Source organism: Penicillium angulare (genome assembly GCF_028827245.1).
Source record: "Penicillium angulare strain IBT 27051 chromosome Unknown utg000005l_segment0_segment0, whole genome shotgun sequence".
In the NCBI taxonomy this organism is placed as follows: domain Eukaryota; kingdom Fungi; phylum Ascomycota; class Eurotiomycetes; order Eurotiales; family Aspergillaceae; genus Penicillium; species Penicillium angulare.
This window is the reverse complement of record NW_026623164.1, coordinates 2,934,901-2,957,190: the sequence shown is the minus strand read 5'-3', so window position 1 is coordinate 2,957,190 and position 22,290 is coordinate 2,934,901. Positions and strand designations below refer to the sequence as shown.

Below are 22,290 nucleotides of genomic sequence, written 5' to 3'. Positions count from 1 at the left end.
GATTAAATTCCAACTTAAAGTAGATCAAAATTTCAAAATAAAGAATCAATAAATATGCGATTTCGATCTATGACAAAAGTAACCAAAACAAAATTTCGCAATCATGATACTCATGCAGACGAACGCACAACTCAATAAGGAAAGCAACCAAGAAAAGCAAAGATATCAAAGACTATATGATATCCATGAGACATAGAATCATAACATATCAGACACTAAGATGAGTTCTGTCCAGCAGATCAAATCAAATCAAATCAAATCAACAGCCGAAAGTCGAGTAGTCAAAATTGCAAACCAAAGACCATCCATTGTCGCAGCTTGAGTGCGGAATGGTGAGAGACCAGCTAAATAAACAGATATTAGCAATATTCCAGTCGCCAATTAATGACTCAACGATATAAGAATACATACCATTCGGACGGGTTGCAGTAAGTCACTGGCATACCGTCAACGCTCATGTTATCCGTCCAGTCGTAATTCAGGGAGTAGCCGTCGACACAGCCTTCGCAAGTTAGTGGAATTGAAGAAAGAGGGGGTAGGTGATACAAAATCTGATGTGTGTGTATGAACATACTTAGATCCTTGTCTCCGCTTTGAATAGCGCCCGAGCACTTCATAGAACCACCATCGGTTACGACGAAGCTGCCATCGGAAGCATCGCTACCTTTGAAATTCACGCATGCCAGAGCGGAGGAAGAAAAGCCGAAGGCGACAATGGCTGCTGCTAGGGTCTTTGAGGCAACCATCTTGATAAGAATTGATAGGTAGATAGAAATATTTGAAAATTGGAAAATGGAGAATGCTTTGCTGGAGTGATGCGATGTTCTTTGCTGTTGATGGATTGGGATATCTCCGAGGAGATGATATGGTCTCTTTTATAGACAACGAGCCATCTATACAACTGTAATATCTCCATGCTATTTTTAGCGATGATATCACCATAAACTACTCTTTGTTCCGTAGAACTCAAGATCATATGTTGTAAATTGGACTTCTCAACCAAAACACCCCCATCCTCACCTAGGTATACAGTGGCGACTTTCGTCATTCAAGGGGCTAGCTTCTAGTTCTACCAAGGTAGAAGCCAGAATGAGACTAGGGCCTTGCACTGTGATACTGATCTAAGCTTTTCTGGGACTCCATGATGTAGATATTGATTAATCTTCAGAGACTAATCTGGTATGCGGGGAAGGATGATCTGGGTAAGTTGCTAGTCCTGCGCATGAATGGGCCAGAAGAAGACTAGGTCATTGTACTGTGATACATATGTGCGCATTTATAGTGACTTAATGTAAGTAGAGATGAATCTAGAATATGGGGAAGGATGATTGGGTGCTTAGATTAGACCAACGGGAGGCCCCCAAATATCAAGTAAAAATTCTTACTTAGTTAGTTGAATAAGTGCGAGACCCTGAGATCGTTTCCTATAGGAGGCTAGACCTTATGCAAGGGCCAGGGAGTCCACCACTATTCACCACTAAAAAGCTCTACTTTGCTTTGAACTTCTTCAGGCGGTCTCGCACTTGGAGACAACGGAAGACTCTAGTAATAATCTTAGTGTCAGTGACGTACATTTCTTTTAATAACATCAACTTTAATGACGTAGACCTGGATCGTGAATGTTTGAAATGATGGATGAGAAGAGTGCATTTAGCAAAGAAAACATGAGCAAGGAACTTGAACCTGATACTGTTGATATGTGTATGTCTTTTTTTGTCTATAATAAAGTAGAGAGCTTCATGGTAGCTTAACACATAGTAATACATGGCCCGCCCCATATTCTTCCCCGGGCAGAATAGATTGCCCAATCTCGCCGACGCTATGAAAGAAAAGAAACATGAAGTGGTAGAAAGTAAGTACAGCCCAGATGGCGGATATAGTAGTACATGGAGATTTACAGGGGTTTAGCTCGACTTCTTCTCATCCTTCTCGTCCTTCTTTTCGTCCTTGGCATCCTTCTTGACATCGTTCTTTGCATCCTTGGACTCGGACTTTGTGGCATCGCTCTCCTTGTTGTCCATAAGTCGGTGCCACACCGACTTGAGGAATCCTTCACTTTTTTCGTCGCCGGGCTGGCTGGGAGGACTATCATAATGTAAGCATAAGAAGCAACTAAAATATTCAAGTGTATTATGAAGACTTACCTCTCCTTGCTAAAGTTCATAGTCCGTTTTGCCGTCTTGTCGTTCATCTCATCAGCAAGTACCTCCAGGATTGTCCGTTGGTTACCAGTCAGATATTTCGGCATGGAAACCTTGAACTCGACTCTCAAATCACCCGTTGGGCTGAAGCGTGCGCGACCACCGCTCAACTTCTTCATACCCATACCCGACAAAGTGATCCGATCACCGGTGCCAGTACCAGTAGAGACCTTGACCTTGACTTCGTTATCAAGAGTTGGGATAGTAACTTCACCACCCAGCAAAGCAGTAGTGAGTGGAATAGTGGCTGTATAAAGAATATCGGATCCATTGCGGGTGAAGCGATTATCCGGGGCAACACGAATTGTGACATATAGATCACCACGTTGAGTACGGGTACCAGGCGAAGCAGAGGTACCGGTTGGAGGTGCATCACCTTCACCAGTGACTCTCATCCGCATGCCATCCTCAACACCAGCGGGGATGTCCACCTTCAGAGTCTTGCGATCGCGAATAACACCGTTTCCGTGACAGGAGCCACACTCGGATCCACGAGGCACTGACATACCAGCTCCACCACAGGTATCGCAAGTAGCAGCAACCTGGAAGCCACCCTGCATCAAGTGAACACGAGTTCCAGTACCATTGCAAGACTTGCACTGAGAGCGCTTAGCGCCGGACTTCAAGCCATCACCTTTACAGGTTCCACACTCTTCCAAGGGCGTAATGACGATTTCCTTCGAGGTACCCTTGGCAGAGTCCATGAATGTAATGTTGCTTTGGACCTCAATATCCTCTCCGACAAGGATCTGCTCCTGGAATGGATTGCGGCGGCCTCTAGGACCTCGGCGCGCACCACCAGTAAAAGCACCGAAAAGATCTTCGAAATTGATATCGCCCGAGAAACCACCGCCAAATCCTCCGCCTCCAAAACCTCCACCGAATCCATGGAAGCCACCTGCACCTGCGAATGGGTTGCCGCCAGCGTGAGGGTTGAAGCCGCCGTTCTGGTCGAACGCGGCAGAGCCAAACTGGTCGTATTGTTCGCGCTTCTTGGTATCGGAAAGCAGCTCGTAGGCGGATTGAGCCTCGTTAAACTTGTCTTTGGCGTTGGCTTCCTTGTTAGTATCTGGGTGATACTTTTTAGCCAAGCCGTAGTAGGCCTTCTTGATATCGCCGGCGGATGCATCTTTGGCTACGCCGAGGGTTTTGTAGGGATCGGCAATTGCGAGGGAAGCGGTCGAATGGAAAGGCTAGAAAAAGAATGATTAGTAGCGAATTTTACATATTGTCATGCGAGGTAGAAATAAAAGAATTACATACCCGGACAACGAAGACATATGAAGCATTCTTCTTGGGGATACCCTCGCGCAATCGTCTAGCCGGGGAAGCGGAAGCTCCCGCATGGTAAGTTCGTTTTTGAGACGGTGTGCAGATAGTAGAACGAGTCGCCTGGGTCGAACATTGGGGTTGTGTCCGGAACAGACGCGCGGGGAGGGCCACGGCCTTGGGCAAAGCCGCGGATGGATTCATCGGGAAGAATAGTAATAGCCGAGTAACGGTTGGTCGAATTGTCGAAGTCGAAGCCGGGCTCCGGCAGGGGGGTATACGAGGAAGGAATCCAAGTCGTTCAATAAAGGGGCCGCCAAAGCTCGAAGGGAAAGAAAAAGTCTATAACAGAAAAACACCAATAGTAGTCTTTCGGGGAAATTGTTGTAGAATCATCTAGTCGGCGAGGAGATTGGTAATGGAAAAACATCGGGCCGGGAAAGTTGCTGTGGAGCCGCGATGAAATCATTGGGTGCTTGATTAGTATAGAAGGATTTGACCATTGCATAGTATTATATCTTAAATGTACGAGAAGAGGATACTGAGCTAAAGTATCCGAAGAATACGTGGAAATAACACCTTTGCTTGTATATGAGTTCAATGATTGAACAAATTGATCTGTGACACTGAAATGACGAGACCTCGGAAGTATACAAGGAGTTTTGGGTGTTTTCGCTGATAGCCATGTGGCCACATTCATTGATATTAGGAATTTGTATATGACAAAGCTGTCGATAAGAAGATGCGTAGGTATTTACTTAGTTGTGTGTTTGACATGCTAGACAGGTGGTATCGCATATAGAAACTTGAACTTGCATCTTGGACTAAAGAATAGCTGGCGAATGATCCCATTTCTGCAGCTCACGCGACAGACCTCCAATAGCCGATTTATACGTGTAAGGTAAAATGTGATTATTCTTAAGGGTGGGTCAAGAATCTCCCAAGCTCCCCATCAAGCTCTTCTTTCCGCTATTTAGCTACTCCATGTCCAAGTTCCCTTCTCCAATGTATAGCAATAGAAGTAGTTAGAAACTATTTGTCCTTCCTAGTGCATTTGTAAGATGAAGACGGAGAAAATATCGGGCCGATGTGGGCCTTCACAGTGCTCAGGTCATGAACAAGCCGAGTAGCCTCCGATTGACGGACCTTGACATCTTCCCACTTCCCCCTCTCATACGCCCTCAGCTTCATTCATATCACCTGAAGCTGCGACACGGGACCCTCAAGCTTCCATCCCATACCCGTCCTTTCCCTTCCTCGCTGAATCGGAATTTCCTAACCCTCCGCCGAACCACCGTGAAACTCCAATAGCATGCTCCGCGGCCAGACCCTCCCCTGGAGAGCTGCGCTCCATCAAACCCCTCGTCCATTATTGCGCCGACCTTTCCTAACGTCGCCAAGGACCAATGCCAATGTTCGCTCAGCTTTAATCACCACTGGCCTTGGCCGGTCGTTTCCCTCGGCGCCCCGCACGTTTTCCTCGAGCTCCATTCAACGGAAAGAGAAGCCTGTACCGGAGGATCAAACCGATGAATCACAACAAAAACAAGAAGAGGAAACCTCTCAAGATGATAAAGAGGTGGAGCGAGCTCCGGAACCGCGACGGAAAGCTTTCGACTCTAGTAAGACCGGCGACCAGGCCCATACTACACGGAGGAAAGACCGATCATCGAGCGACAAGGAACAGCGGGGATTAGAAGAGGAGGCTAAGAAGGAAGCTGAGGCGGATGGAAAGGGTGACTCAAATGCTACACCCTCTCCTATTCCGTCTAATGGAGGCTCGGCCGACTCTAAACCTAGCTCTGCAAGTGGCGGTAACAATGGCGGTAACGACGACGGCGGGAAAAAGGGAAAGAAAGGATCTGGAGAGAAGGCTTTACAAAAGCCTGCAGTTCCAGATGTATACCCGCAAGTTATGGCGATTCCCATCGCAAAACGCCCACTCTTCCCTGGGTTCTATAAAGCTATTACCATTCGAGACCCTAATGTCGCAGCTGCAATCCAAGATATGATGAAGCGCGGCCAGCCATATGTGGGTGCTTTCTTGTTTAAGGATGATAATGCCGATGGCGATGTCATTGAGAATTTGGACGACGTCTATGATACTGGTGTATTCGCTCAGATTACAGCGGCCTATCCTCTTCGCGGTGAGGCTAGTGGTGTCACTGCGGTTCTTTACCCCCACCGCCGCATAAAGATCTCTTCACTTCTCCCGCCAACCGAAGCGACTAAGGGAGCTCCGACAGAAGAGAAGACGGAAAAGAAGGGTGATGTTGTGGCTAGTTTCGAGGAGGGTGCTGCTGAAGCTGCGCACAAGGACCACTACGAGCCTACGTCATTCCTCAAAAAGTACCCGATCAGCTTGGTAAATGTGGAGAACCTGACAGAGGAGCCGTACGACAAGAAGAACGGTATCATTCGGGCCGTGACCAGTGAGATTGTGAATGTGTGCAAGGAAATTGCTACCTTAAACCCCCTCTTCCGTGACCAGATCTCAGCTTTCTACACCGATCAGTTCCCTGGAAACCTCAGCGATGAGCCCGCCAAACTCGCTGATTTCGCCGCCGCAGTGTCAGCTGGTGAGCTGCATGAAATGCAAGAGGTTCTCGAAACTATGAACATCGAAGAGCGTCTTCCTAAGGCACTAGTCGTGTTGAAGAAGGAATTAATGAACGCACAGCTACAGTCCAAGATCACCAAGGATGTGGAAGCTAAGATTCAGAAGCGCCAACGGGAATACTGGCTCATGGAGCAGATGAAGGGAATTAAGAGAGAGCTTGGAATCGAGTCAGATGGAAAGGAAAAGCTTGTCGAGAAGTTTAAGGAGAAGGCAGAGAAGCTTGCAATGCCCGAAGCTGTTAAGAAGGTTTTCGAGGAGGAGATCAACAAGCTCGCCCACTTGGAGCCTGCAGCATCCGAATTTAATGTTACGCGCAACTACTTGGATTGGTTAACCCAGATTCCCTGGGGTCAAAAGAGCGTGGAAAACTTTGGCATCAAGAATGCGGTTAGTGTTCTAGATGAAGACCACTATGGTTTGAAGGATGTTAAAGACCGAATCCTCGAGTTCATTGCCGTGGGTAAGCTTCGCGGCACGGTGGAAGGAAAGATTCTGTGTCTGGTTGGACCTCCTGGTGTTGGTAAAACCAGCATTGGAAAGTCTGTGGCTCGTGCTTTGAACCGCCAGTACTACCGTTTCTCTGTGGGTGGCTTGACCGATGTTGCAGAGATCAAGGGTCACCGACGAACCTACGTTGGTGCTCTCCCCGGTCGTATCATCCAAGCTCTCAAGAAGTGTCAAACCGAAAACCCTTTGATCCTGATCGATGAGGTGGATAAGATTGGACGTGGTCACCAGGGCGACCCCTCCTCTGCGTTGCTGGAGTTGCTCGACCCAGAACAAAACTCTTCATTCCTTGACCACTACATGGATGTTCCTGTTGATCTGTCTAAGGTTCTGTTTGTCTGTACTGCCAACGTCACTGATACCATTCCCCGGCCACTGCTTGACCGAATGGAGCTCATCGAGCTCTCTGGTTATGTCGCCGATGAGAAGATGGCCATTGCTGAACGATACCTGGCCCCCGCTGCCCGCGAACTGACCGGCCTGAAAGACGTTGATGTGAACCTTGAGCAAAACGCGATTGAGGAACTCATCAAGTCCTACTGCCGCGAAAGCGGTGTCCGCAACCTGAAGAAGCAGATTGAGAAGGTCTACCGAAAGGCAGCATTTAAGATCGTCCAGGATCTGGGCGAAGAGACATTCCCCGAAGAGGCTGCATTGACTGAAGAGGGTAAAGCGGCACAAGAAGAGTCAAAGGAGCATGAGTCTCCTGATCCCGCAGCTGCCCCGATTGACCCTGAGAAGTCTACCACCGAGACCCCTCGACATGCTCTCAAGGTTCCCGAAAGCGTACAACTTCGTATCGGCAAGGATACCCTCAAGGATTATGTTGGACCCCCAGTCTTTACAGCGGACCGTCTGTACGACAAGTTCCCCCCTGGTGTTACCATGGGACTTGCCTGGACCAGTATGGGTGGTGCGGCGCTTTATGTGGAGTGTATCCTGGAGAATGCTCTGAATCACAACTCGAGACCTGGGTTGGAGATCACCGGTAATCTGCAAAACGTGATGAAGGAGTCATCGCATATTGCCTATTCCTTTGCCAAGTCTGTCATGGCTCGTCAATTCCCTGAGAACGCTTTCTTTGAGAAAGCCAAGGTTCACCTGCATTGTCCCGAGGGAGCCGTACCTAAGGATGGTATGTATCACTATCACTCACAATCTACAGGTTTCCTTTTTTTTCCTCGTTCATATTACTAACAACTTTTCTTTCTACAGGTCCTTCTGCCGGTATCACTATGGCCAGCTCACTTCTTTCCCTGGCATTGAACCACTCTCTCGACCCGACCGTTGCGATGACCGGTGAATTGACCGTTACCGGCAAGGTTCTGCGCATTGGTGGCTTAAGAGAAAAGACCGTGGCTGCTCGTCGTGCTGGTGCCACAAAGATCATCTTCCCAGCAGACAACACATCTGACTGGCTTGAATTGCCCGAGGTGAGTCATGACCCCGGTCAACCCTGTAGATCTCGTGATATTCTCTTGACTCTTGACTAACGCGATGAATGATAGAATATCAAAAAGGGCATCGAAGGCCACCCTGTCAACTGGTACTCTGATGTATTTAACATTCTCTTCCCTGATCTGGATCAAGAGGCTGCGCGTACCCTTTGGCAGAAGGCACTGGCCAAGCCCAAGAAAGACGAGAGCAATGCTGCTACTGGTGATGAGGAGTAAAAGCGATCGGATCCAGCATAAAAAAGCCTGAGAACCTGTTGGTACATATACTTGTAACTCTGTATAGTTTGTCTCTCTGTTTGTTCTATTTTTTTTTCATGTTCTTTTTTTATATTTTTCTTTAAACTTCATGTGGGGTACAGGGCGTCTTGTCTTCCCCAACCGGAATGCATGGACTGGCGTTGGACGTTGAAATGTTTTGTTAGACGATATTTTTGCGACTCTGATGATTAGAAGATGCTTCTCCGCTCAATTGTAATTTCAGCCCATATTGAACTATTGTTTCATGTATAATTGATCTTACTACCTTGTGATATATGTATAGACTCCACTGTATAGCCCTGTAGCCCTCTGATCGTGATTTGTATAGTCGGCTTTTCCACCAATCAGCGAGTTCAATCAGGCACTGTCAGGCCGCAACGCATTGAGTTCATCAGATCCAATTCATCTTTTGGACTGAAACGAGAAATAGTCTGATGAAATTATAAATTACTGTGCGTCACGTAGAAATACTTTTTTCCCCGATCTGCTTTTCCGAATTGCTTTCTTTTTCTTTTTCTTTTTCTTTTCTTATAAACAATAAAAGTAGACATCTCTCTTCTTCCCCTGGTCCTTTTGCTTCATTGCTGTGAGACATTCATACCTTGCAGTGGATCGACGCTTCTCCCACCGCTAACGTTCGGACTTACTGTTATTTTTTTTATTTTTTATTTTTATTTTTTTTGACTTTGAAGATCGCATCTCTCTCTTTTTCTTTCTGGTCTTGAGAACACACCGTTTGACACCGCCTCTTCTCTGTTTTTTTCTCCTTGTCCACTACTGGATACACTGTTGGATACTTATCTTGTCACGGACCAGCGTTTCCCAGCCTCCGCGTCCACTGCAACCCTTGTGTGACACGCCAGATTGAATCCGTTAGCTTCCTATACTCCCGTACTGCGTACCTCGATACCTCGAATCCAAGAGGATACCGATATTTATAAAACAAAGAAAAAATCAAGAAGAGGAAAAAGGGGCCAAACAGGACAAAAAACAAGAGAAGAGAAAAACAAGGACAAGGTAGAGCCTGAGATTAAAGGGGGCAATAGTCTACACCGATATTGAAATTCTGGTGTGGTGACTCCTAGTGCTCGTGCGTTGTTAAGGGCGTTTTTTTTTTTCTTGCCTTTGCCCGGGGGCCCTTTTTCTCTCTTTCTCGTCTTTCTCTTCTTACATTACACATCTTCCTCGTCATCTTTTGAGTATATTCTGGTATATTCCTGGTGGCTCTCCCGCTTACTTCGTTTTTCACCCTTCCGCGTTCAATTCTTATGGGGGGTTTCCAGCTAGCGGGGTGATTGAATTGTTCCTTGGTTCCAAGGAGCATGCCGTATGGCCATCTCCCTTGCAAACAGCTGTAGCCCAACGCGGCTGGGTCTCCCCATGGATGAAAAGGGCCCCCAGAAACAGAGCATGTGGCATCGTTTGGGGTTGCGAAGATGGCTGGGTCGCGACGAACGAGATCGAGAAGGTGGACACTCTCGGGATAACAATAACCGCGATACTGTCTCATTCCCCCACAACCTCAACCTCAACCTAAACCACAGCCGAGCATCGTCGACCGATAGCACCGCCAAGCAGCACAATAATCTGACTCGAAGACTCTCCCGTCGCGTCGGCGTCGGTTTACCCCGTGGTACTACTTTTAAGCGTCAGAGTTTGGAACAGCGCGATCGTCTTGCCCGTTTGGATTCCGAGCCTCGTCGTGCTCAGTCGGCCGACCGTCGCCCGTTGAGTGCCCAAAGAACCCGTTCTCCACCGCCCGCCGTGGGCCCTCGACTCTCCGCGCCAGAGGTTCAGTGGCTCGGCCCGACGCCCGCTACAGCTACCACGGTCGACGAGCCCCTGGATTTCGAAAGAGAAAGGGAACCGGATACTGCCACTCTGGATGATATTGGGACTGAGTCGGAATCAGAGGACGACTGGGATCGTTCCCCTGACGTGGAAAGCGTGCCACCAAAGGGCCCCTTATCGGAGACACTCGAGATGGAGCTGGAACAACGATGGATTCTGAATCTGAGCATGCACTTTCGGGATCGCTCAGAGAGGGAGAAATTCTTTGTGACCTATGCGGAAAGCCCGAATAAATGGCGACGAGTGACGATTTCTTGCGATTACCGTGGTGCGCCGCCAGATTCTCTCGAAGACGACTTGAAACAGTTGCGCTCTCAACGGGATAAATGTGCGAGGATATATGAGTCGATTCGGGAGTCTTTGGCGGAGATTCAATTTTATGATACCGTTACGAATTTGAAGGTTGAGACACGCGATGGTCGTCTTCATGTTCATGTCACCGAGGATGTGAATGAGACGATTCCTTATCCGCCAATTTCGAGTATTGGACACCTCCGTGGTGCTCGGTGCGTACCGGAGAACTTTCTCAGCTTCGAGCAACACCTCTCTGGATTTGTTTATAAAGTGAGGCTGGGAAGCCATGAGTATATCAAGAAAGAGATTCCGGGTCCGGATACGGTGGATGAGTTTTTATATGAGATCAATGCATTGCACGCTCTTCATCTGTCTCCCAATGTGATTCAGGTGGATGCGATTGTGGTCGATGAGCGACAGGAGGTGGTTAAGGGGCTGCTGATTAACTATGCCTCTCAGGGTGCATTGATTGATATTCTATACGAGCAGCGAGGACAAATTTCATTTGCCAGACGAGAACGATGGGCTCGACAGATTGTACAGGGTCTTTGCGAAATACACGAATCAGGCTATGTACAGGGTGATTTCACATTGTCGAATATCGTGGTGGATGGCAACGACAACGCTTATATTATCGACATCAACCGTCGTGGATGTCCAGTTGGATGGGAACCACCAGAGATTGCCGCCAAGATTGAAAGCAACCAACGAATATCCATGTATATCGGAGTAAAGACAGATCTATACCAGCTTGGTATGACTTTGTGGGCTCTCGCGATGGAGGAAGATGAACCAGAACGACAACCTCGCCCTTTGATTCTTGGAAACGATATCGATGTACCCGATTACTACCGCCGACTAGTCGATATCTGTCTCAGTCCAACTCCCCGACACCGATTGGCTGCCAAGGATCTTATTTCATTGTTCCCCGCAGATCTTCTTTCACGCTCTATCCCGGCTGGCTGGGCTCGAGACACAGCGGAACACGATCTACGACCCCTCATAACAAAGGGAAATGGCATGAGCCCTTTCTCCGTAACAAGCCACCACGATCATCATTTCCATCCACATACACCTGAATTCAGATCCGAATTTCCAAAACCCCACGACAATGGCCTATCTCAACATATTTTCTCTACCCATCCCGACCAAGGCAAAGGCTCTACCCCAACACTCGCAGGATCCAACGGAGGCGCAGCTTTCCTATCCCGACATTCCTCCGCATCTACCCTAAATCACCATGAACATGATGACCATCTCGAAAATCGCTGGGGACTTCCCGATACCCATTACGACCATAGGGCTGAATATCTTGAAAATCACCCTGTCCAAGCTGCTATGTCCAACGAATGCCCCCATCTATCGAATTATAATAGATCTGCTCCTCCGCGACAAATTTCGCCCTCGATATCTGCCCCGTCAGAGGGTCAACCTTCTATTGACCAGGATTCTTTTTATGGACATCCACGCCCTCACCATTACGAATCTCCACATGCTTCTTTAAGGTTGGATGGAGAGGTTTCGAGCCCAGTACTGCAAGAAGAACAATTACAACCACAACGTTCTTATCGAAACGGACATGCTAGATCTGGGTCTCAAATGAGCGAACTTCCCGGCGCGGTACCGTTTCTCTTTCACTCCATTCTCCCGATTAACCCTGCTCTGCCTATTTTTCGGAGTAGGGCATTTCCTGGCATGTCGAGTGAGGGGAGGTCTCTATACAGCTCGAGGGCGGTTTCGCCTGTCCAGACACCTCTTCTAGAACCTCTTTCGGATTCTTCATTGCCTATAAATCCTGCATTGAAAGGAGAGATTTCCATACTTGATCCTCCAATGAAGGAAAAGAGTTCCATGTTTGACCCTCCTGTGAAAGAAGAAAGTTCCCCAGCGGATCTTTCATTGAAAGAAGAAGGTTTTATACTTCGCCCTGAGCTGAAAGAAGAGAGTCTCATCCTTGAACCTCTTTCGGGTTCTTCATTGCCCATAAATCCTACATTGAAAGAAGAAAGCGCCATGCTTGATCTTCCAATCAAGGAGGAAAATTCCACATCGGACCTTTCATTGAAAAAAGAAAGCTCTATACACCCTCTCGAGCTCTTGCGAAACGACCTTCTTGATTCGCAACTTCCTATAAACCCACTCATTGAGAATGGCCCTATCGAATTCGATTCGCCGCCACCCGAATCACAAACCCCTATCCATCCTACACCTCAAAGGGTAGATCTCTCAACGTATATATTCTCGCTTCTCGAATCCCGACTCCCCATTAGCCCAGCTGCTGAAGATGGGCCTGTCAAGTCGATTCTCCCCACGACCAAAATACAACTTCCTCCTAGTCTACCTGTTGGAGAATCCCAATCAGTGGGACCTTCTCTACTGGAATCCCGACTTCCTATCAATCCTGCTTCTAGATCATGACTCTAGAGCTGGATCCTCAGATCTTCTCGGCCCTAGGCTATTCTCTTCTAGCCTAAGGTTATGTATCCTGGAAGACTTATGAACGCCAGATGATTTTCCAAGTCCCAATTTCATGGGGCTATACGATCGATACCCTCTTCATTTCTCGCTTGTATAGTTCTATCATGTTCACTGTTGCGTTCCAAGCTAGCACTCCCAGGCATCCATATCGATGGCGCATGCCGGCGAACTTATGGCGTCTAAAAAGTCCTTTTTCTCTTTTCTTTCTTTTGTTTTCTTGGTGGTTTTGATTTGATTTATATTTTGCTGCGTTCTTGCGTCTTTTTTCTTCGTGTTATTTTCTCTCTATCTCTTTCTTCCTTTCTACATGTTCTTGTTCTGATTGTATTCCTATACCTATACGGAGGTTTTTAATCGTCTTTTTGGCGTTCTCGCACAATTTGCAAATGTATTTGACTAGCTTTCCAGTTGCAGACATTAGAACGATACAAAATCTTAAATTTTACGAACGTAAGCACTTAAACAAGACTTTATAGAACTCTAATCTGGTTCCTGCGTCCAGAAACCAAAACTCTAGGTGACGTTGTTTCCCAGAGCGGACAGTAGGGCTTAGGGCGCGGGCGGTCATATGTTGTTGCTTATCTCTATCTCCTGCCTCAGCTCCGATTGAGTCCATGCTAAAGCTGTCCTGAGGTCTCCATTTTCTATCTCATGCTTTAAGGATCGGACTGGGCGCGGGCTACACTTTTCACTCATTTATTCATCCTCGCTTACCCTCTTTTACATTCGCGTCTTTTTTTCCACTGCCTTGCCATCCAAATTCCCTCGAATCCCCCGATTCTTGTTACGCGCCATGACTGCCGCGGGAGTCTCCCCGTCTAGCTCCCCACGTCTTCCAAGTCCGCCCCCGTTCACAGAGGTCCAGATCGGTCCTCAATCGCCTTCAGTCGGCGAGACATTTGGCAAAGATGGCGAACAACTTCTTGGCGCGCCTGCCGGAGAAGAGGATGGATCAACACGCAGGATCCGTCCGGGGACCAAAACAGCTGACATGGCCTTTGGACCGCCATTAATTCCTTTGTCGCAGGTATTATTGGATCATCTCCAATTAATTCAAAGCTAGTCTACTAATTGTTTATGCGATTAAATTAGCTCGACTCCCCCTTTCAGTTGCAGGAACACCTCAAAGCCTTGTATCATCATTTCACTAAGCCTGAAGGCTCTGATACTGTCATCCCCATCAGCCGCGAGGTCGCAATCCAACTCGCCGAGCCTCCCGAGGGCGTCGATAGATCATTATGGCTTTACGAGTTATGTCGCTTCCTAACTATGAAAGTTAACAATCTCATCATTGCTTTCTTCGCCGAAAGCCCTCCCTGCTCGTCACAGACTTGTCCCGAAATGCGCGCCTCAGAATGGCAGTACCTTTGTGCTGTTCACGATCCCCCGAAATCATGCTGCGCTATAGATTACTGCTGCCACACCCTCGACTGGGCAACAAATACCCTTACCTCCCCGAAGCACTTTCCTAGTCGGTTGACGCTCGGCTCGGAGGCTGGTGGTGGTCCCTCAACAAGCATAAGACACTTGACTAATATCTTTCGCCGGCTTTATCGGATCTTTGCACATGCTTGGTTTCAGCATCGTGATGTTTTCTGGGAAGTTGAGGGTCATGATGGGTTGTATGTGTTTTTTAAGACTGTCTGTGACATGTTTCAGCTTATTCCGGAGGATAATTACACTATTCCGCCTGAGGCTGAGGGGTTGGATGCTGTTCAGCCTCGTGCGGTGGAAGAACAGCAGCAGCAGCAGCTGGCTGAGAGTAAACGATTGACTATTTTGAGGAAGGATGAAGGTCCGTTTGCGGGTGGTGGTGGTGGCGGAGGTGTGGAGGCTATGGATCCCTCGATTAGTACCGGTGCGACTACGAGAAGGCATAAGCATAGTCCTTCTACTGGGTCGCGGGTTACGACTATTACGGAGAGTGCGGAGGATCCGGAGGAAGTTCACGAAATTCAAGCCCCGCTACGTGATGTTATGACGGAGTCGCATGAGCCTTTCCCTTCTGTTATTGAGAACGATTCTAGTACTCCTCTACCTGAGACAGAGGCTGCTCCTGCGAATGAAGAGATTACCGAGACTAGCGAACCGCCCTCCGAGGCGCAGGAGCAGGAGCTCGAGCAGGCGGAGAAGGAGAAGGAAAGTGAGAAGGAGCAAGAGCAAGAGCAAGAGCAAGAGCAACCTCAGGAAGCAGCCGAGTCTCCAATCGAACCTAAAGAGGAGGCCGCTGAACAGCCGGAAGCGAACGAGGCAGAACCCAAAACCGAAAGCTCAGCCGAATCACCCCTGGAGGGTGAGGATGCATCTGCACCTCCTGCCGCGGAGGAGGCTAAAGAACCAGAAGCCGCAGTGCCTGAGTCTGAGGCTGGGTCTGAGCCCGAGCCCAAGCCCAAGTCTGAGGCAGACTAAGGCAGACTCCTAAGAGCATTGATCAACATGCTCTCCGATTTCCATTTCATTTGACCCTTTTTTTTCTTTCTGTATTTATGTCATGGCGGAAATACTTTAATGCTTGCTGGCTGCGATGGGAATGACTCAAATTTTTACTTCACTTGTGTATCATAGCTTCAGGATATTTATCATGGTCCAATAACAAATATACCCATTCTCTGGTGCAATTTCTTCTCTGTAATCTAATTTGATCTGGATTCCGACTCTGAAACTCCAGCCCCAGCCAATCTGATACTGATACCAATACCCCATATCTTATCGATAAGCAACCAAGCTCCTTATCAGCCCCATACCTACCATGTGCATGGATCCAACAACTTTGAGCACTCCATCGCCAACATCCAAATGTCCAATCCACCAGAAATGGCCCTAAAAAGCGCCACAGCCCCAATCTACTTCGGCTCATTCCTCGTAACACCACAAGTATGCCCTCTCTCCCCCTCAACCCTTCCCCCACTAACAAATCAACCCAAAAAACAGGTCTTCTACAAAACCCCCCTCTCCTTCGCCCTCGTAAACCTCAAACCAATCCTGCCCGGCCACGTCCTAATTTCCCCCCTCCGCGTCGTCCCCCGCCTATGTGACCTAACCCCCTCCGAAACAAGCGACCTCTTCCTAACAGTCCGCCGCGTAGGAAGAATGGTTGAACGAGTCTACGGCGCCGCAAGTCTAAACATAGCTATTCAAGACGGTGTACATGCCGGACAGAGCGTGCCGCATGTTCATGCTCACATATTACCGAGGAAGGCGAGGGATCTAGATCATCGCGGTGGAACTGATGCGGTGTATGATATGCTTGATGGGGAGGAAGGGGATATTGGACGTGCGCTTTTGAGGGATAGTGGGGGTGCGACGGAGGAGGCTAGGAAGAAGCGGAGTGAGGGGTTTCCGGTGCCGGATGATGAGGAGAGGAAGCCTAGGGGGGAGGGGGAGATGGTTGCTGAGGCGGAGATGTTGAAGGGGGAGATGGAGGGGGAACCTGTTGAGTAGATTGTGAGATTGAGATTGATTTGGACCTTGGGGAAGGGGTGTGTATATATTAGTTTTTTGGGATTGGGGATTGGATGAGGATGGATATGTAGATTATGTTATAGAGAGTGCCTTCGACGCTGATGAGCTTCAGGTGCTGGACTTGTTAGGCCATGAGATCAAGTATGGGTTTTACAAGTGAATAGACTCTTGAGCTCGACAGAACAATCAGACCTCCTTGTTCCCTTTGTGAGAGAACAACATTGAAGTATTTCTGTTCCGAGATCAAAGCCTGGGCATCGCAGACGCTCATCTATATAAACGTAGAATCTCGTGCTATTCATGGCAGCATGCGAAATTTATCGGCCTCGGAGGATGGTAAATTAGAGCTTCATGTCAGTTACATTCATACCTAAAGACATCGAATATAGAAGGCTCAAGCAAATTCAATCTAAATGACCACACATTAGATTTTGAGAATTTCATTCTTCGTCGGAATAATTCTCGACCACCGCACTCTCCAAGTCCAATTCCGATTCTATTTTTGCTTCTCGCAAACAAGATATTCCTTCGTCTTCTTCTCACCTAATACTCAATAACACCAGCCGCAACAACCTCGCTGTCATCTTCAATCTCGATCTTCTGCGTAGCAAGACAGTTCTCGTCTCGCTCGCACTTCACGCCCTTGCACTCTTCACCAACGCCCTCACCGGACTACCGAATCGTGCGTGCCATTCCCAGACTTTACCGTGACGGTGCTTGATGTCATGAACGCGCCATATTGAATCACAATGCATGCATAGCCACGCGATGTTTTGGCAGTTACAAGGTGGACGCGCGGAGGCTATACCTGCGACGCATTTCTTGTCCCACGTGTTTTGGATTTGAGTCGGATGATTGAGTCAAGCGCGAGGAAACGAGCAATCTCCTTGATGATACTTAAGTATAAACCGTTAAGATGGTTAGTTGAATTTCGCCATTGCCGGCGTCAATACCCCGTAATCTGCAAATACGCACGGATAACAATTCAGGGCCGTTGAGAATGCATTCCAGTTTCTATTGGAATTTGTGACCTCCGGTTCTTCAGGCAAGGGTGGTGATGCGGATGGTAATTATTCAGCCGGAGATAGCAATTGCAATGGCTTTTCCGCATCAATCGCATTGTCGAACTTATATATTATCACGGACTGGGAGGGCATAAGGGTCTAACTTGAACAATCTGCTAGTAATAGGAGTTCCAAGGTTAAAGACTGTCGCGAAATAATTTTCTCCCACCGAGCCTTGGAAAACTTGGTGTGTTTATGATTTTGGTATCCGCATCAGATCCAAGCTGCTCATCTTCAACTTGACCATAGTCCTCTTCACTAGATTGAGATTCAGATCTGAGCAGCTAACTTTAGATTAGGTTCATGTACGCACAAATCACGTCACCAATATATACCAGTCCGGTATGGTGTAGTGGCTAACATCGCTGTCTCTCACACAGCAGCCGGGGGTTCGATTCCCCCTACCGGAGTTCCTTTTTTTCTTTTTGTCTTACTATTTTTTTTTCTCTATTCCCCCCTTTGCCATGCGTGGTATTACTTTTTATAACATGTATATGGTCGTCGATAAGGGTGATCCCGCTGTTGGACTTGCAAGAGGGTTAGACTAGGCATCTCCTTGAAAGATTGCTTAATGTGAAGTTTTATAGCGCGGCCCGAGCAAAAATCTAATGGGGGCCTTAGTCGCTCCCGATTTTAGTCCGTCCTAACCACCTGATAGAAAAATGTGCTTGGACTTCCTGTGATGCTCATTCTACAACGCACATCTCTCGTATTCACGGTACCACGGTTTGCATTCTCTCTTTGACAATCCACAGACTAATATCCACCACGATGGGCTGGAGAGATGACTGGCCATCTATGCCAGATGGCAAACCATACGATGGCAAGCAATTAGTTCCTCTGGTGCGTGACGGACAAAGCCCCTTTCAAGGACTATGGACACCAACCTTCTTATCAAGAGATCGAGGAGCACACAGGTACTCAGGTGATAGAGATTCCGGCTGTTGACAAAGGCTCCAACAACTATGTAAGTACGCATTATATTTCACAAAGAGTGGAGCCTAATGTATGTATTATTAGGGTTTCCACATTAGAACTTTGAAAGGGCCTGATATGGTCGCTCGCCTAGCGCGTAGTGATGTCAATATGCCTGATTTTGATGGCTTTCCGATAGAGGAGCAGATACAGGAAGTTAATTTCGAAGCGGCTGTCTATAATCTACTGCGTACGGAGCCTGATATTCATATATCTCGCTTGTTTTACCAACGTGTACCAGTATTGCATCCCGGCCCAACAAGCTCTATTCCTAAAGATTTAGCTGGTCGCCGGCTATTTCTATTCGAAAAGGCAGAGGATGTGGGCAATGTATGGGATGAACTGAATGGTGCTAATAAGGTATGATGAATATGAGACTTCTTTTAAAGTCAGTTTAGGATTCTTACTTTATTAGCTATATCTCCTTGATCAGCTGGCAAGTATACGGGCAGGTCTGTTTCACTATAACCCGCCGACTAGCTTCATAACGAGGTATTTTCTTAGCCGTGTATTAAATCCATGCCAGAATCACTCTCCTTGCCGGTTGCTCCAACACGCGAATTCTGGGCGCATGTTATAGAATCTAAAATCAATGCTACTATGCGAAATGAAGGAGACATGATTGGTTGGGAGGATGATAACGAGACTGTTGGCCCAGTGGCCTTGGCGGCTAAGGGGAGTCTTTTACGAGCACTCCCCCATATCATGCCACTAGAGCACACTGACCAATGTCTTTGTCGCTTTGTTCTTGAAAACGGCGACTTTGGAATCCATAATACTACGGTAAAAAAATTGCCAAGTGAGCGTGCTCTTGTCACATCGCTATACGACTGGGAAACCGGATGTATTGCCCCTGCAATTCTATCGGATCCTTTAGTAGCAGTCAATCCGGTCGATTTAATCACCGATGGAAGTGGTGGGCCATCTGTGACCCGATTACCTAAAGATGCTACTCCGTCTGACCTTGAAACATATGCAGTATGGGCGCGCCACTATATTCGGGTATGTTATTCTCTGACCCCATTATTCGGAATCCGATTTAGACGAGTCGGTGACTAATTCTTACTTTTGTATAGACGCTATTCAGCAAGGTGCCTGACTATAAAGTTGCTATACAAGCTGGAAAGATATACGGCATGCATGGTGTGTGCTACGAGACTGGCGAGGTGGAGATTCGGAGAACTACTTTGGCAGTCTTGGACAGTGGGCTGAAACTTGAATGCAAGAATTAGGTGTAAATTGAACGAGAAACGCTTCAAATATTTTCGAGTGCATTAGAACCGGTTGCATAGCCTTTGGTTCTTCCGTATTATCAGAATTTCAACTTCGTCTTCCGTCATCTTTCTCCCTGCACATTTCAATGGACGCATTTAAACGGGAGTAGACTAGTAGACTTGTCTTGATTTCATCGACGAGACGGCGCTGTACTTTGGCCACGGATGCATGTTCTTGGCCAGAGAATCTGACATTATAGAGACCTTCTTTCTTTAAGATCTGTGCCCGGGAGGCTTGTATCTAGGACTAAAGCTGATTCCCGGTTTACACTTCGGGCTATTTACAATTTAATGCAAAGTATTTGTTGTGGTCTGCGATAAATTCCCAAAATAAACTCCTAGGGAGAAACTACCGACTGTAAAGCAATGACATGATAGACATGCAATGGGCAAAGTTTTGTGCAATGGTCTGATAATAGCCTTGGAGTATTCGAATTTACGCAGCATTGATATCATAAACCTATTAGAAACCATAAATGCCACCCGTTTCCCCATTCATAGCATCTGAAGCACCCCCACAAGCTGCAATGCTAGTGCAATTATTGTTTTTCGAAGCAACCATCATATCCATAAGCCAATTAATACCCTCAGCCCGAAAAGTGTCCGGCTCCGTATACAGAGTCTCATTAATTGTAAAGACATAGTTCCTCGGCTCAGGCAGTGTATAAGGAGGCCAAACAGGAACATCCGGACCAAGCTTCTGAATAATGTAATTCGGGTCTCCGCTATAAGCGAATCCAATCCACATGGCACTCATGATCTGAGCCATTTTGACTAGCTTGTCACCATTCGGTCCACCAAGTGGCGGAACTGTACTACCGAGACCGGGAAGGTTATAGAATGTCAAAGGAACCTCCGACGCATGTGTTGAGCCTTGAAGATTAGTGTATCCATTTGGAACAATATTGAAGTGGTATCGGTATACCGTTGAATTATATGCCGCCATGGATAATGTCGTAAGACGGGTCGGTGCGTCCATGATGATGTCTGTCCCAACAGCACATGAGCGCTTCCATTGAAGACCGTACGTATCGCTAAACGGAGGGCGACCTTTGTAAGTGGTTGGGATGCCTATTTCTGGGATATCTGGGTAGAGATAGCCGATAGTAGCCAGGCTTGCGTTATCGATTGTCATCATCTCCTTAGCGAGGTATGAATTTAAATCGCTCACGTTATTAACGGGCTTTGGGCCAACGGTCGTGCCTTCATCGAAATTGGTGCCAATGAGATATGGAACGCGCGCAAATTTCCCTGATTGTAGTAGGACGCTGTTCGCTTCTGGGATGAAGTCGCCATCGACAGCCATCATAAATTCACGTGGCGCATTGGAGCCAAAGGGGTCGAGTGTCGTGTTGCTGAAGATGTCGATGAGAGTCGTGTTAGATACTTCCCGCAGACATTGGAGATTATCCTTTGCGGCGCTGCAGCCTGCTGCTTTCACAAAACCGTCGTAGGTGGGCTGCCATAGATTTACATCTGCGGTCGGCGCGAACCAGACGGGCGCACCACTTTCTGAGATGGCGCCTTGGAAAAGATTGGCGTTGTCTCCACCATATGCAAGGAGCTGAAGACCTACAGATTGTGCTCCGGTGCTTTGTCCTTGAAGAGTCACGCGGGAGGGATCTCCTCCAAAGGCAGCAATGTTTTCTTGAATCCACTCAAGCGCCTTACGCATGTCTCGTAGTCCTAGGTTCGTGTTGAGTGAGTCTTGTATCTCTTGACTATACATAAAGCCCCATGGACCGATTCGAGAATTAACAGCTACCCCGAGGATGGGGAATCCGATATCGGAAGAGCGTTGAACGATCCATGTCTGGTTGAAGGCTGAATAGTAGCCTACTCCACCGTTGTTAAAGCCTCCTTGTTCCAGAAAGACCTGATCGGAATGTCAGGGTGCCTGGACGGGATTTGGGTTGTCGGACTCAAAATCTGGCAGACTCACCATCACCGGAAGGTTTTTTTGTGTAGTGTTTGCAGGACGAATTATGCCCATATACAAGCAGTCCTCAGACATCTGCAATTGTTAGCCAATATCCACAAGAGAAGGTAGAAATTGGGAATATTTTAAGAGATAGCTACATTTGCATTGTAGTCTTTAGGAATCTCAAGTTAGTCTTTCACATAAAGTCAAGCACTTATGTCCAGAAAGAAGCCTTACTTGAAGCAACACACTCCTTAGGCCAGTCCACCGCAACTCGGCTACCGGGCCAAGTAGTATTGAGAGACTGTGGTTGTCGAAAACGCAAGTTTTCTAGAGGGGGCTGCGCGTATGCAACTCCATAAAAGTTGTCTGTATTGAGGACAGGATCATGAAAGCCAATATAGGTGCCATTTTTGACTTTTACTTTTGGTGCAGTGGAGTTCAACCCCCGGGAAGTAAGGGTGGCTATGATTGAAGGAGTCAAATAGGCCCATAAAAGTAGACCAAAAAAAGAAATCATGATTATTGTGCACTTATATACCAAGATGAGCGAAAACTAGGTCTTGGAAGTTTTTAAAAATAAGAGAACGTCAGCATCTATGGAGGGTCAACCAGTATATTTATCTTGGCAATTTCGATATTACAAGCTACAAAAAGGG

At 47.4% G+C, this 22,290-nt stretch overlaps 9 protein-coding genes across 9 annotated transcripts; 6 read left to right on the top strand and 3 right to left on the bottom strand.

The window, feature by feature from the left end:
* Window positions 1-249: 249 nt before the first annotated feature.
* Window positions 250-746, bottom strand: N7478_008443 (uncharacterized protein; the record flags this gene model as incomplete). Its single annotated transcript, XM_056924657.1, has 2 exons — window positions 250-344; window positions 446-746. The coding sequence occupies 2 exons, from the start codon at window positions 744-746 to the stop codon at window positions 250-252; spliced, it is 396 nt and encodes a 131-aa protein (XP_056777383.1).
* A 1,158-nt stretch (window positions 747-1,904) lies between these two features.
* On the bottom strand, window positions 1,905-3,674 carry N7478_008442 (putative mitochondrial DnaJ chaperone (Mdj1); the record flags this gene model as incomplete). The annotated part of the gene is made up of 3 exons (XM_056924656.1): window positions 1,905-2,085; window positions 2,145-3,394; window positions 3,465-3,674. 3 exons carry the CDS (start codon window positions 3,672-3,674, stop codon window positions 1,905-1,907), a joined length of 1,641 nt encoding a protein of 546 aa, XP_056777382.1.
* A 1,108-nt stretch (window positions 3,675-4,782) lies between these two features.
* Window positions 4,783-8,270, top strand: N7478_008441 (endopeptidase La; the record flags this gene model as incomplete). Its single annotated transcript, XM_056924655.1, has 3 exons — window positions 4,783-7,732; window positions 7,813-8,030; window positions 8,106-8,270. 3 exons carry the CDS (start codon window positions 4,783-4,785, stop codon window positions 8,268-8,270), a joined length of 3,333 nt encoding a protein of 1,110 aa, XP_056777381.1.
* A 1,371-nt stretch (window positions 8,271-9,641) lies between these two features.
* On the top strand, window positions 9,642-12,875 carry N7478_008440 (protein kinase family protein; the record flags this gene model as incomplete). Its single annotated transcript, XM_056924654.1, has 1 exon — window positions 9,642-12,875. One exon carries the CDS (start codon window positions 9,642-9,644, stop codon window positions 12,873-12,875), a length of 3,234 nt encoding a protein of 1,077 aa, XP_056777380.1.
* Window positions 12,876-13,728: 853 nt separating this feature from the next.
* N7478_008439 (Mob1 family protein) lies at window positions 13,729-15,344 on the top strand (the record flags this gene model as incomplete). Its single annotated transcript, XM_056924653.1, has 2 exons — window positions 13,729-13,962; window positions 14,028-15,344. 2 exons carry the CDS (start codon window positions 13,729-13,731, stop codon window positions 15,342-15,344), a joined length of 1,551 nt encoding a protein of 516 aa, XP_056777379.1.
* Window positions 15,345-15,731: 387 nt separating this feature from the next.
* On the top strand, window positions 15,732-16,376 carry N7478_008438 (HIT family protein; the record flags this gene model as incomplete). Its single annotated transcript, XM_056924652.1, has 1 exon — window positions 15,732-16,376. One exon carries the CDS (start codon window positions 15,732-15,734, stop codon window positions 16,374-16,376), a length of 645 nt encoding a protein of 214 aa, XP_056777378.1.
* Window positions 16,377-18,232: 1,856 nt separating this feature from the next.
* N7478_008437 (uncharacterized protein) lies at window positions 18,233-18,802 on the top strand (the record flags this gene model as incomplete). The annotated part of the gene is made up of 2 exons (XM_056924651.1): window positions 18,233-18,304; window positions 18,482-18,802. The coding sequence occupies 2 exons, from the start codon at window positions 18,233-18,235 to the stop codon at window positions 18,800-18,802; spliced, it is 393 nt and encodes a 130-aa protein (XP_056777377.1).
* Window positions 18,803-18,955: 153 nt separating this feature from the next.
* On the top strand, window positions 18,956-19,495 carry N7478_008436 (uncharacterized protein; the record flags this gene model as incomplete). The annotated part of the gene is made up of 1 exon (XM_056924650.1): window positions 18,956-19,495. The coding sequence occupies one exon, from the start codon at window positions 18,956-18,958 to the stop codon at window positions 19,493-19,495; it is 540 nt and encodes a 179-aa protein (XP_056777376.1).
* Window positions 19,496-20,173: 678 nt separating this feature from the next.
* On the bottom strand, window positions 20,174-21,724 carry N7478_008435 (uncharacterized protein; the record flags this gene model as incomplete). The annotated part of the gene is made up of 2 exons (XM_056924649.1): window positions 20,174-21,586; window positions 21,653-21,724. 2 exons carry the CDS (start codon window positions 21,722-21,724, stop codon window positions 20,174-20,176), a joined length of 1,485 nt encoding a protein of 494 aa, XP_056777375.1.
* Window positions 21,725-22,290: the final 566 nt, after the last annotated feature.